Here is a 12,483-nt window from a genome sequence, read left to right on the forward strand (position 1 = left end):
AGTCATTCTTTAGGCATTGTTTGAGACTAAATTTGTCTCCCTTAGCCACAGGGGTATCCGTTGGTTTACAATCTTGCATCCCATATCGCTTGAGAACTTTCTCGATATAGCCTTTCTGAGATAATCCAAGAATACCTCGAGAAAGATCCCGATGTATCTGAATATCCAGTACAAAAAATGCATCACCAAGATCTTTCATCTCAAAATTCTTAGCTAGAAATCTCTTGGTATCATGCAGCAAATCTATATCGTTGCTATAGAGCAGAATGTCATCAACATATAAAACCAGAAAAATATACTTACTCCCACTGAACTTATGGTACACACAATCATCGACCAAATTCATCTCAAAACCAAACGAGATTATCACTTGATGAAATCTGAAATACCATTGTCGAGATGCCTACTTGAGCCCATAGATGGGTTTCTTTAATTTGCAAACCATATTATTTGTGTCTTTGGACAAAAAATTTTCTGGCTGCACCATATAAATCATTTCATCAATGTCACCGTTTAGAAACGCAGTCTTTACATCCATCTGATGAAGTTCAAGATCGAAATGCGCCACCAAAGCCATTATAATCCTTAAAGAGTCTTTCGAAGAAACCGGAGAGAAAGTCTCTTTATAATCAATGCCTTCTTTCTGTGTGAAGCCTTTAGCGACAAGACGAGCCTTATATCTTTCCACATTGCCTTTCGAATCCCTCTTGGTTTTAAATATCCATTTGCAACCAATGGGCTTTGTACCTTTAGGCAATGGGACAAGATCCCATACGTCATTGTCCTTCATGGACTTTATCTCTTCATTCATGGCATCATTCCACTTTTGAGAGTTAGAACTTTCCATGGCTTGACGGAAGTTAATAGGATCATCCTCCATCAACCCAATGTCTGCCTCGTGTTTTTGAAGAAATACAATGTAATCATCTGGCACTGCATTTCTCCGCTCTCTAGTGGATCTCCTTAATGGCATAGGTTCTGGAGGTGCTTGAGTTTGTTCATCTGGAATGGGAGGATCTCTAATATTGTCTTCCTGTATTGTGTCTTGGTCGAGGTGAGGAGTCTGATCCTGATCAATGTCCAAGACACCTGTGGGGATATTTACATATTCCTCTTCAAAGACAATATCCCTTACTTTATCTCCCCCCGCAAAATCAACATCCTCAAAGAACCGGACATTTCCTGACTCAAAAATCGACTTACTCGTGGGATCATAAAACTTGTACCCCCTGGATCTTTCAGAGTATCCAATAAAATAACAACTAACCATCCTTGAGTCCAGTTTTTTTTCATTAGGCTTGTAAGGCCTTGCCTCAGCTGGACATCCCCAAATGTGTAGATGCTTAAGACTGGGCTTTTTACTCGTCCAAAGTTCATAAGGGGTTTTGGTCGCTGCCTTAGTTGGAACCCTGTTAAGGATATATGTTGCGGTCTTTAGTGCTTCTTCCTAGAGTGATTCCGGTAAGGTAGAATGACTGATCATATCACCATGTTATTAAGCGTTCTGCTTCATCTTTCAGCAACACCATTCATAGTGGACGACCCCGGCATATTGTACTGTGGGACGATACCGCATTCCTCCAGGAATCTAGCAAAAGGTCCTGGACATTGTTCACCTGAACCGTCATATCTACCATAATATTCACCACCACGGTCAGATCTAATGCTTTTAATCTTTAAGCCAAGTTGATTTTCAACTTCAGCTTTATAGTTTTTGAACACATCCAATGAATGTGCCTTTTTATGAATTAGATAAATGAAGCCATATCTTGAAAAATCGTCTGTGTACGTTACAAAATACTGTTGACCATTCCAAGAAGCCGAAGGGAATGGTCCAGAAATATCAGTATGTATAAGTTCTAAGACGCCTGAACACCTGTTGGCTTCAAATCTCCTTTTGTTGGTTTGTTTTCCCTTTATAAAATTAACACAATTATTAAAATTTGTGTAATCTAAAGGTTCGAGAATTTCGTCTGACACGAGTCTCCTTATTCTCTTTTCAGAGATATGACCCAATCTTTTGTGCCATAACGCAGCTGAATTCTCACTGGTTAATTTTCTTTTAGTGCCTCTACTTGTTTGCAGGGATTCATTAAATGAAGCAATAACATCCAAAGAATAAAGATTATCGTATCCTGATAAAGAACCAGAACCAACCAATTTTGAATCGAGAAATAAACTGAATATTCAATTTCCAAAAGAACAAGAATAACCAAATTTGTCCAATGCAGAAATGGAAATCAAATTCCGTCTAAAAAACGGCACAACAAATGTTTCATAAAGATCCAAATATATTCCAGCCTTTAACAATAATCTAAATTTTCCTATTGCATCAACTTCAACTTTTTTGCCGTCACCAACATAGATGAATCTTTCAGCATCACTTGGTTTTCGGCAATCCAGGCAACCCTGCATAGACACACTGATGTGAGTTGTTGCACCAGAATCTATCCACCACGTGTGCCTAGGCACTGAAGATAAATTAACCTCAGAACAAACCATATTCAAAAGCATACCTTTCTTAGCACTCCAAGCGTGATAATTACTGCACTGCTTCTTCATATGCCCATAACTGCCACAGAAAAAACAACCCGAACTTTGAGAATCACTTGGATTCTTCTGTTGTTTCTTCGGAGGCTATGTATCCGCAGCTTCCTTATCCTTTCGTTTCTTTCCTTTATCCTTCGAGGTAGAGGTATAATGAGTACTTTCTGTCTTGTCTTGCTTCAACCTTTCCTCTTCCTGAACACAGTGCGAGATGAGCTCATTCAGAGATCAAGTCTCTTTCTGACAGTTATAGCTCACCTTGAACTGGTTAAACTGAGGAGAAAGAGATATCAAAACCAGATGCACCAGCAAGTCCTCAGAGAGGTCAAGCTTCAGTGCTTTCAACCTTGAAGCAAGATGAGACATTTTCATAATGTACTCCCTGATGTTGCCCTTACCTCTGTACCTCATTGAAACTAAGCTTGCCAAAAGTGTACCAATTTCAGACTTTTCACTTTTAGCAAACCTCTTTTCGAGGTCTTGAAGGAAAGCCTTAGCTGTAGCAATGTCGCTAGACATTGTGCCCCTGAATGTTTCTGGAATGGTCCTCTTCATGATCATCATACACATGCGATTCGATCTCTCCCACCTTTCAAACTCCCTCTTTTCATCAGAGGTACTCTGATCCGTAATGACGGAAGGAGAGTCAACCCTTATCGCAAGGTCTAAATCCATGACTCCGAGAACTATTAATAAATTCTCTTGCCATGATTTAAAATTACAGCCATTTAACATAGGAATAGAATTTATGTTGGAGTGAATATTTGCAGGAGTCAAATCTGAACAGAGAACAAAAAAAAAACAAATATGCATGCTCAACAAAATATCCAAATAAAATAATCAATAAATTCAAATAATGTAAACCCCATAAACAGAATATCGAGCACTCAATTAATGTTTCATCTTTGGACAAAAGATTAACTTGTAAGTGATATCCTGGCGCAGCAGTCAAACACTGATAGTAACTATCATGTCAAATAACAACCTTCCTTTGGGCCGATTTATTATTCACATGAAAAACAGAACAACTATCGCATGTTTACCACCACAAGTGCATATGTAATTATATTAAATATTAACCTTTCTTTGGGCCGATCAATATTCATATAAACCACATATACCAAAAAACCTTTTGTATTTCAAAATAAAATTAATTTTCATAAAAGAGGTCACTTTGGCGACATTTTATTTCAATTAATCAATTTTAAAAATACATATAACCTTATCATTATTTGAATTAATGAATATTTTAACCTTAACCAAATAAACCTGAACCGAAAAAAGTTTTTTTTAAAAAAATTTTTTTGGGAATTCCATACGGGTCGAGTCGACCTTCCGTACGACCCGACCCGAATCCGTACGGGTCGGGTCGCCCCGGGTCCGTACGACCCGGCCCGAATCAGTACCCTTTTTTTAAAAAAAACAAAAACTTTAATCAGAATTTTCGATTTTCCTTTAAAATATTTTGTTGAACAAAACTGGAAGGAAAATCGAAATCTTCTACCAAATATTTAAAATTTACAACCAAATCTTTTTACAAAAACTAAAACTTTAAAAGATTTGGTTTTCAACCAAAATATTTTCCAGATCTGAAACCATATCAAAATATTTTCAGATCTGAAAACATATCAATATATTTTCCAGATCTGAAGCCATATCAAAAAAAATTAAACAAAATTCTATTTTTCGGATCTGGATCAAAATAATATCCAAAACTTTACACAAATCTCAATGATTCAAACATGAATGACTTTGATACTATTTGTTGGGGAAAACCCATAAACTGCAGAATCCATCACGCTAAATCATTAAGAATTTGACTGAAATCTTAAGCGGAACATACCTGAAGCCATAATCCTGAATTTTTTAGAATGTGTCTTGATCTTCCAGATCTACGCGCTCTTTCCTTGAGAGAATCCTTTAGTTTCTCTTCAGAACTATTTTCTTAATGTGGGAGAGAATAGTGAAAGTGATAACGCGAGATCTGGGGACCATGACCCATATTTATAGATAATGTTTATTATTATCTTCCGATATTTCTGTTTTAGCCCATCATAAAAACAAAAATTACACTTATGTCTCTACACATTAAAGGCCCACAATCTATTAGATACATTAAAGCCCAATAACCCGAAACCTTATTTGATCACTTTATTTTGGGCTTAACTTAACAGACAACCCACACACATAATTATTCACATATAAGCCCATAAAAATAAAATTGATCCAACATCATCTACTCAAGTTGGTCATCGGTAATTCAACCGCTCCTCTTAGAACTAGAAAATAAATGATAGATGAGTTCTTGCATGCCGCCTTTGTTCCCAACTTGAACTTAAGAAGATATATGAAGCCTTAGAAGATTTTAAATGTATACGTGTTATTCAAGAGAGACTCAATCAATTTGAGAGAAACAAAGTATGGAACTTAGTTCCCCAATCGGCTAATGAACATGTAATTAGAACAAGATGGATATTTAGAAATAAAATGAATGAAAGTGGATAAGTCATAAAAAATAAGACTAGACTAGTAGGTCAAGGATATAGACATGAATAAGTAATTGATTTTGATGAATCATTTGCTTTTATTACCAAACTTGATGCCATTAGAATATTTCTAGCATATGTTGCCTTTAAGGACTTTAAGCTCTATCAAATCGATGTTAAGTCAATGTTTCTTCATGATATATTAAATGAGAAATTTTATTTTGAACAGCTTCCAGGGTTTGTTAATCACATTAACCATATCTATGTTTACAAACTAGATAAGACTTTGTATGTTCTAAAACGAGCTTTTCGTTCATGGTATGATACATTGTCTAAGTTCATACTTGATCATGATTTTATAATTAGAACTATAGAGAAGACACTATCTAAATTTTTTGAGGGTGATCATGTTTTACTTTTACAGATATAGTTGATGACATCATTTTAGTTCCACTAATCCTAAATTGTGTGAGAAATTTTTTCAAGTTGAAATGAGTATGATGGGAGAACTCACATTCTCTTGAGTTGCCAGTCAAACTGCTGGAAAATGACATTTTCATCAGGCAGACCAAGTACACAGAAGGTATATTAAAAAATTTTTGCATGGAGAATTGTGTTGTTATCAAAACCCTCAATGAGCTCTTCAATCAAGTTAATCCTAAGCAATCACATTATACTGCAGCTAAACATGTGCTTAAATCTCTTAAAGAAACTCCATGTGTGGGTATTTGATGTCCCAAAGACTAAAGTTTTAACTTTCATGGATACTCAGATAGATTATATAGGTTGCAAAATTGATAGGAAAAGCACAAGCAGTTCATGTCAGTTCTTGGGAGATTGAATAATCTCTTGGTTCAGCAAGAAGTAAACTTCTATTGTCACATCAACGGACGAAGCAGAATATCCAGCCACTGAGAGTTGTTGTGCACAATTGCTCTAGATTCAGCAATAACTTAGAGATTATGGAATTCAAGTAGTTGAATCTCCAACCTCTTTTGATAACACAAGTGCCATAGCAATCACTTTCAATCATTTTCTTCATGCTCGGACCAAACATATTAACATCATACATCATTTTGTCTGAGATCGAGTCATCAAGAAGGACATCAGGCTGGAGTACATCTCAATAGACCTACAAGTCGCTGACATATTCATTAAACCGCTACCAGACGCTAAGCTTTCTTATTTTTGTAATGTGCTTGGTTTAGTTGATTTGAATTAATGTATAAATTTATGGGGAACAAAATTAGATCTGGTAAAACAATATATTAAGTCAGTACGGCTGGAGTTTGTGTATAGAAGTTTGCTCTAACTGATTCTCTCTCAAATAAATTAATCTTATTTGAATGGTCCAATTTCAAATAGCTCAACTTTTGAAATAATTTAATTCCATATGTATTTTTATTAATGTTATTATCCAATTTCAAAATACGTTTATTTTTACTCGGATATATTAACCATCTAAAATCATTTTTTGACTTTTCAAATTTCAGTTAATGACATAAAGACACGTGGAATGTCATGTCTATTATATCAGATTGTATATATGATTCAAGTTCACCAATTTTATATTTTTCTGATTACATGCCTACTCAAACTCTTTGTGTTCTTGCTTTTTTTTCTCTCTCTCTTCTTTTCTTGTGTTCTAACCGATCTGCAGATCACATTGAAATGTTACACCCAAATTACTTCAAAATTACTTAATACTCTGAAAAAACCTTGGCAATCAATTTTGTATTCATCCTATCTATGAAGGACGATGTTATGATGCCAATGTTCAAGCTGTTAGAAGGCTCTGGTCTCTGCAAGTTTCTTGGTTGTTGATTTCACTAATCAGAGACATCCTTGAATGAGCTATTTGAGACAGTAAAGATGGAGCATGGCTCAGATCTCTGCACAATGGGTGAGATGAGTTTTAACATATCCCAGAAACTATTTGCTAAAATGTTCGACCTACTAGAATTCGAACTTACATCTTTTTCCTCTCTACCAGATGGAAACTCTGATCCATGGAAGATCCAGTTTACCATCTCGGGCTTTCCTTTGGATAAGACCACCACCCACAAGAAGTAATTTAAGCCAAATTATAGGTTTCTGGCTTACATTGTAAGCAAATATTTTTCTAGTCAAAGTTTGAGCTTTTGATAAGATTACTACTGATAAGTTTCTCTCTATGGCTTCCATCGATTCTAAGCCTGACATCAATTGGTCATATATATTTTTTAAAATCTTCACAAAACTGGTAAAGAAAGAGAATCGGTGTCCATGCTTTGCAATTTCTATCTCTTATTTGTTGGGGGATAATACCCATTTGCGTCCTTATTGCTTAACGCTTTTTCTATTTCAGTCCCTCTTCATTTTTGACTGTGTAAGTAATCCTTCAAGTTTTCAAAATCTTCCCGAATTGGGCCCTGTCGTTATGTTGACGTTAAGATTAACGTTGACCCACATCATGTGCCTCTCACATGCTCATTTCTTTGTGAAGGCAGTCGATTACTCCTTCTCATTTTACTCCACACCTCTACAACAACCCTAATCCCCAAATCAAACGATGGAAGGTAAGGGAAGTGCGAATGGTTGGAGACACCACTGATTGCTTGAAGAAGTATACTGTTTTCAAAGAAGTAAGCAAGCTTTCCTTGATTAATTTGTTGCAGTTGTTGACGCAAATTTTAATTTCACAGTTTTTTTTGAAATTATAGATTGGTAGATTTGCTAAAGTGGAAGGCGGGGTAATGGCTAAAAGAAGTAAATATTCACTTGAATTCACCCCGAATTATGGTAATGTTTCCCTTTTTAATGTGATGACTTTGTGGATAAATTTATTGAGATTTATCACATGTACTTATGTTAATATTCTGTTTGTTAAGCTGGATGCGAGAACCCACTCTTGTTACAATTAAATTATACTACAATGGTTCAATGGAAACCAATCGCAAGAGGAAAATGTACAAAGGTGGGAGTACTGAATACTTTGATTTTGTGGATATGGATAAGATAGGCTTGATTGAACTCTGGGGTTATGCTAAGGAAGTAAGATGCCTGGAGAAAGATAGGTTCAGATTTTGGCACAAAATCGGTAAATCTTTGAACAATAGTAGATATTTGGAAAGTGATGATGCTGTGGGTGAAATTAGGAACCACGTCCCCAAAAACTTTGAAGTGGAAATTTATATTGAACATGATGAATTTGTTTCAATAAATCAGATATATGCATCTGGTGTTTTAGAGAAACCAAAAGAAGTTGAACCGAAAACAAGGGTTGGAATCAATGATGAAGATGATGCAAAATTTAACGATAGTGAATTTGATTTTGAAGAAGATGGAAATTTTAAGGGAAGGGGAAAAATATAGTCATTGATGGTGATATTTCCAACGATTTGTTTGAGAAAATGCAAGGTGATGAAGGAGATGATGATTGTGCAGAAAGTGATGAGTTAGAGAGTGCATTTGATTCTGAAGAGGAAGATCCACAAAAATTCCAAATGTTTGAATATTCGGAAAATCCTGATTTGAAGCTTGGTATGATATTTAATTCAAAAAAAGAGGCAAAGTTTGCTATAGAAAGTCATTGTATCAGACGAGGGATGGTAGTGAACTTTGTCAAGAATGACAAAAGTAGGCTTCGAGATATGTGCAAAAATCAAGGATGTAAATGGGTTATTCATGTGTCATTAATGAATAAGGACAGTTGCTGGCAGATAAAGACATTTGAATCTGAGCACAAAAACTGCTATTGAAATGTTAAGAACAAAAACATCAAGTCAAGCTGGTTAGGTGAAACTTTTGTGAATAAATTGAAATCAAATCCTATGTTAGGTACCAGAGAGTTTAGAGAAGAGGTTAAATCTACTTTGAATGTAGCCCTCACATATAAACAAGCTTATTTGGGTCGGAAAAAAGCATTGAAGCTAGTTGATGGTAGCATAGCGGAACAATTTAGCCGAGTAAGAAATTATTGTGCTGAACTGAAAAGGTCCGATGAAGTTGCTTCTGTGATTCTGAAACTGACTGATGAAGATGATGGGCCAAGATTTCAGAGGCTGTATGTGTGCTTTACGGCCTGTAAACAAGGTTTTAAAGAGTCTTGTAGACCTGTGGTTGGAGCTGATGGATGTTTTTTGAAAACCAAAAGTGGTGGGCAGTTGTTGACAGTAGTTGGCCTAGATCCAAATAACAACATTTTTCCTATTGCTTATGCATTGGTGGAAGGAGAGACAAAGGATAGTTGGATGTGGTTTATGCGGTTGTTGGATAACGATATTGTCTTTGAGAATCGAGATGGTTGGACCTTCATGTCTGATAAGTAAAAAGGCTTGATTCCTGCATTTGAGAATTTTTTTCCAAATGCCGAAAATAAATTTTGTGTAAGGCATCTATACACCAACATGAAATCTGATGGATTCATAGGTGTGGCGATAAAAAATGCTCTTTGGGTTGCGGCTAGGGCGACAAAAGTTGAAGAGTTCAAAAGGCGGATGGAAGACTTGAAGAAGATTAATCATGATGCATATATCTGGTTGACAAAAAAACCTGAACAACATTGGTCCAAGGCATACTTAAGCACAATTCCAAAATGTGATATAATTCTTAACAACATGTGTGAGTGTTTCAACAGCATGATTTTAGATGCAAGAGAAAAACCAATCATTTCAATGTTCAAAACATTAAGAAATTTGTTGATGGTAAGGTTTCAAACGAACTGAGAAAAGGCTGAGAAATGGGATGGTATGATGTGTCCAAAAATTAAAGTTGTCTTGGCAAAGAATAGCAAGGAAGCAGCTGTTTTTAGTCCTTTGATGGCTGATGAGACACATTTTCAGATCACAGGATTACACCAGCAGCACTCTGTTGACCTGTGTAGGATGAGTTGCAGTTGTAGGAAATGAGATTTGACTGGAATTCCATGTCCACATGCTGTTAGTGCTATTTGGTCTAAGCAAGAGAACCCGGAGGCTTATGTACATCGTTGTTACAGTGTTTTGAAATACAAGCAGTGTTACTCGCGATCCATCATGCCCATTAATGGACCAGCCCTGTGGCCTGAATGCTAGTTAATCCCTTCGTTACCACCTATTTATAAAGAAAAAGTTGGTAGGCCAGCTAAGTTGAGAAGGCGACAACCTGATAAAGTTCCAGCTTCAAGACAATCAAAGCTAAAAGGTGTGAAACGAAACAACAAATGTCGGACATGTGGTGGGTTTGGACACAATCAAAGGAGTTGCAACATATCTAAAGCAAGTGGTTTAGATAAGGCAACACAAGAAAAAAATGAAATGGACAGAGGTAAAACCGAAACACCACAAAATTACAATGAAATGGATATAGGTGATGTTGAGTAGTTACTTTTGTGTTATTTAAGATTCTTATTTTAATTTTTAGCAAAAAAATATTTATCATTTAATATGTGACATAGAATCTGCACCACAAACATGCAATGAAGCCGAGCTTGGTGCGACTTCACAAGGCGACACACTGTCAGATGAAAGCGAAAGATTCATATCCAATAAAACCGCAGAACGTGTTGAGGCAGCATTCAAAAAAAGAAAAAAACTACAGGTTATCAACTATTTTTTGTGTATTTATGTTTATTTTAAGTGACAATAATTTTTTTAAAAGTTTTTCGATTTAAATGATTATTTTCAGGTAATACGACAACGAGCAACTGGAGTAACAATTACTGGTAGCTCTAACAGAATCTCATCAGTTAATGTAAGTGCAACTAAACCTTTTACATTTATTTTTGTGAGTTGGATATGTTTCAATTATATAATCTTTTTTCTCAGGTCCATAAAGTACTGAACAAACAAACATATGTTATTGTGAAAGGCGGAAGGAACTTCGTAACTGTGTCTAATTTGAGAGCTTCATTGGATGATCAAAGAAAAAAAACACCGATAGAATCAAGTGGATCTCGTTCGATGAAAGATGCCGGAAAGGAAATGGGTACTGGATCATCATCAAAATCTTGAAAAATCAATCAGAGACCTGATGTTAAAAAATTGTTGAATGGTTTTGGAACTAGTGGTTGATGACATGTTATCTTGTTTTGTTGGATTCTAAATTTTATGGAAGTAGTGGTTATGGACATGTTATTTATTTTTTGTTGGATTTTAATGGTTGTGGAAGTGAATGTTGTGGTTATGAAATTAGTAGCTTTAAGGAATCATTGAGTTGTTTTTTTTTTCTGGAATGGTTCTGTTTGAGTTTTCTTAATACATCTTTTTTTCTTGGAATGGTATGCATCTTCCTTCTTTTTTTTCATGGAATGGTTCTCTATTTTTCTTAATCCCTCGTTCGGCATTTCTCTCCTTATAAAATAGTAAGTAGCTGCAGATTCTTAGAACTATAAAAAAAAGGAAATAGCAAAACATAATTATGCTAAGCTTCCACCTGTAACAATTTGAAAAAATAATGAAAATGAAAAATTGGACACAAAGAATGGCCAATCACAGTTGAAAACACAAGATGAATATTAAATATCTTACTCAAGGCAATGTTAAAGACAGATTGTTGCATTCTTAATTCAAATCCCATAATCCAAAAAACAAACTTAGTTTTAACACAAGTGCAACATAATCGAAAATGATAGAAACACATGCATCATCACTCTCCTCCTTCTCTTCTTTCCTTTCCTCACTTAGATGTGTCTCATTAGCAGCGCCACCAACAGAAGCAATAACTACTCTATTTATCTTCACCAAGGTGTAGAGACTCTAGTATTTCTTTGAGCTCTTTAGATAACTCTTCCATTTTCAATGCATTTTTGCGATTCTCACGTTCCAATTCCATTTGAGCATCTACTAAGTGGGCTATTCTTTCATACTCTTTTGGTTTTCTACTCGAACTTGCATCAGATGTTGAACTTGAATATTTTGCCTCGTTACAGTTATTAGTAGCAGCTCCAGCAGATTGTTTCATCATATACTCATCGAATGATTTCAATGCCTCTTCTCTAGTCCAATAGGATTTGTGAGAAGCTCCACTGTATTTATTCACTTGCACTTGAGCCTCCTCCCAATTATCGTAAACACCGGGTTTTCGTCCAACAAATACAACATATGTTTTCCTCTACATTAAATAAGAATTTTCAAATTTTAAAAAAAATTCATAAACTAAACATGATAATCACATAAGCAAATCACAGGGAAAGTTACAAAATACACACTAAATTTGTAATAAAATAATCATGCTAGTAATCTGTTGAAAAATTTCACAAAAATCAAAAAGTAAATATAACTAAGTAGGAGAATTACATAAAATTACACCAAATAAAATAAATCCAAGAATTATAATTATTCTACCAAGATGTGCCTAACAAATTAGAAAAATATTGATAAACCACCTTCGAAATTTATACTCCAAAATGTTGAGATACAATATACACATATATATTCCATTTACCATTTAGAATCAACTCATATCCACTTCAAAATAACATAAACGATCA

At 35.2% G+C, this 12,483-nt stretch overlaps 2 protein-coding genes across 2 annotated transcripts; one reads left to right on the forward strand and one right to left on the reverse strand.

The window, feature by feature from the left end:
- Positions 1-2,637: 2,637 nt before the first annotated feature.
- LOC142528464 (uncharacterized) lies at positions 2,638-3,222 on the reverse strand. Its single transcript, XM_075633516.1, has 2 exons — positions 2,806-3,222; positions 2,638-2,742 (listed from the first exon to the last, which is right to left on the reverse strand). The coding sequence occupies exons 1-2, from the start codon at positions 3,220-3,222 to the stop codon at positions 2,638-2,640; spliced, it is 522 nt and encodes a 173-aa protein (XP_075489631.1).
- Positions 3,223-8,425: 5,203 nt separating this feature from the next.
- On the forward strand, positions 8,426-9,343 carry LOC142528465 (uncharacterized). The gene is made up of 2 exons (XM_075633517.1): positions 8,426-8,555; positions 8,853-9,343. The coding sequence occupies exons 1-2, from the start codon at positions 8,426-8,428 to the stop codon at positions 9,341-9,343; spliced, it is 621 nt and encodes a 206-aa protein (XP_075489632.1).
- The last annotated feature ends 3,140 nt before the right edge of the window (positions 9,344-12,483 follow it).

This window comes from Primulina tabacum, chromosome 16, assembly GCF_025594145.1.
Source record: "Primulina tabacum isolate GXHZ01 chromosome 16, ASM2559414v2, whole genome shotgun sequence".
In the NCBI taxonomy this organism is placed as follows: domain Eukaryota; kingdom Viridiplantae; phylum Streptophyta; class Magnoliopsida; order Lamiales; family Gesneriaceae; genus Primulina; species Primulina tabacum.

Excerpts from the sequence above, each read along its gene's own strand:
- LOC142528465 (XM_075633517.1), top strand. The coding sequence starts at position 8,426 with ATGCAAGGTGATGAAGGAGATGATGATTGTGCAGAAAGTGATGAGTTA. Across the intron at positions 8,556-8,852 it reads AAATCCTGATTTGAAGCTTG|GTACCAGAGAGTTTAGAGAA; the intron begins GTATGATATTTA and ends ATCCTATGTTAG.
- LOC142528464 (XM_075633516.1), bottom strand. The coding sequence starts at position 3,222 with ATGGATTTAGACCTTGCGATAAGGGTTGACTCTCCTTCCGTCATTACG. Across the intron at positions 2,743-2,805 it reads CTCAGTTTAACCAGTTCAAG|GAAGAGGAAAGGTTGAAGCA; the intron begins GTGAGCTATAAC and ends CACTGTGTTCAG.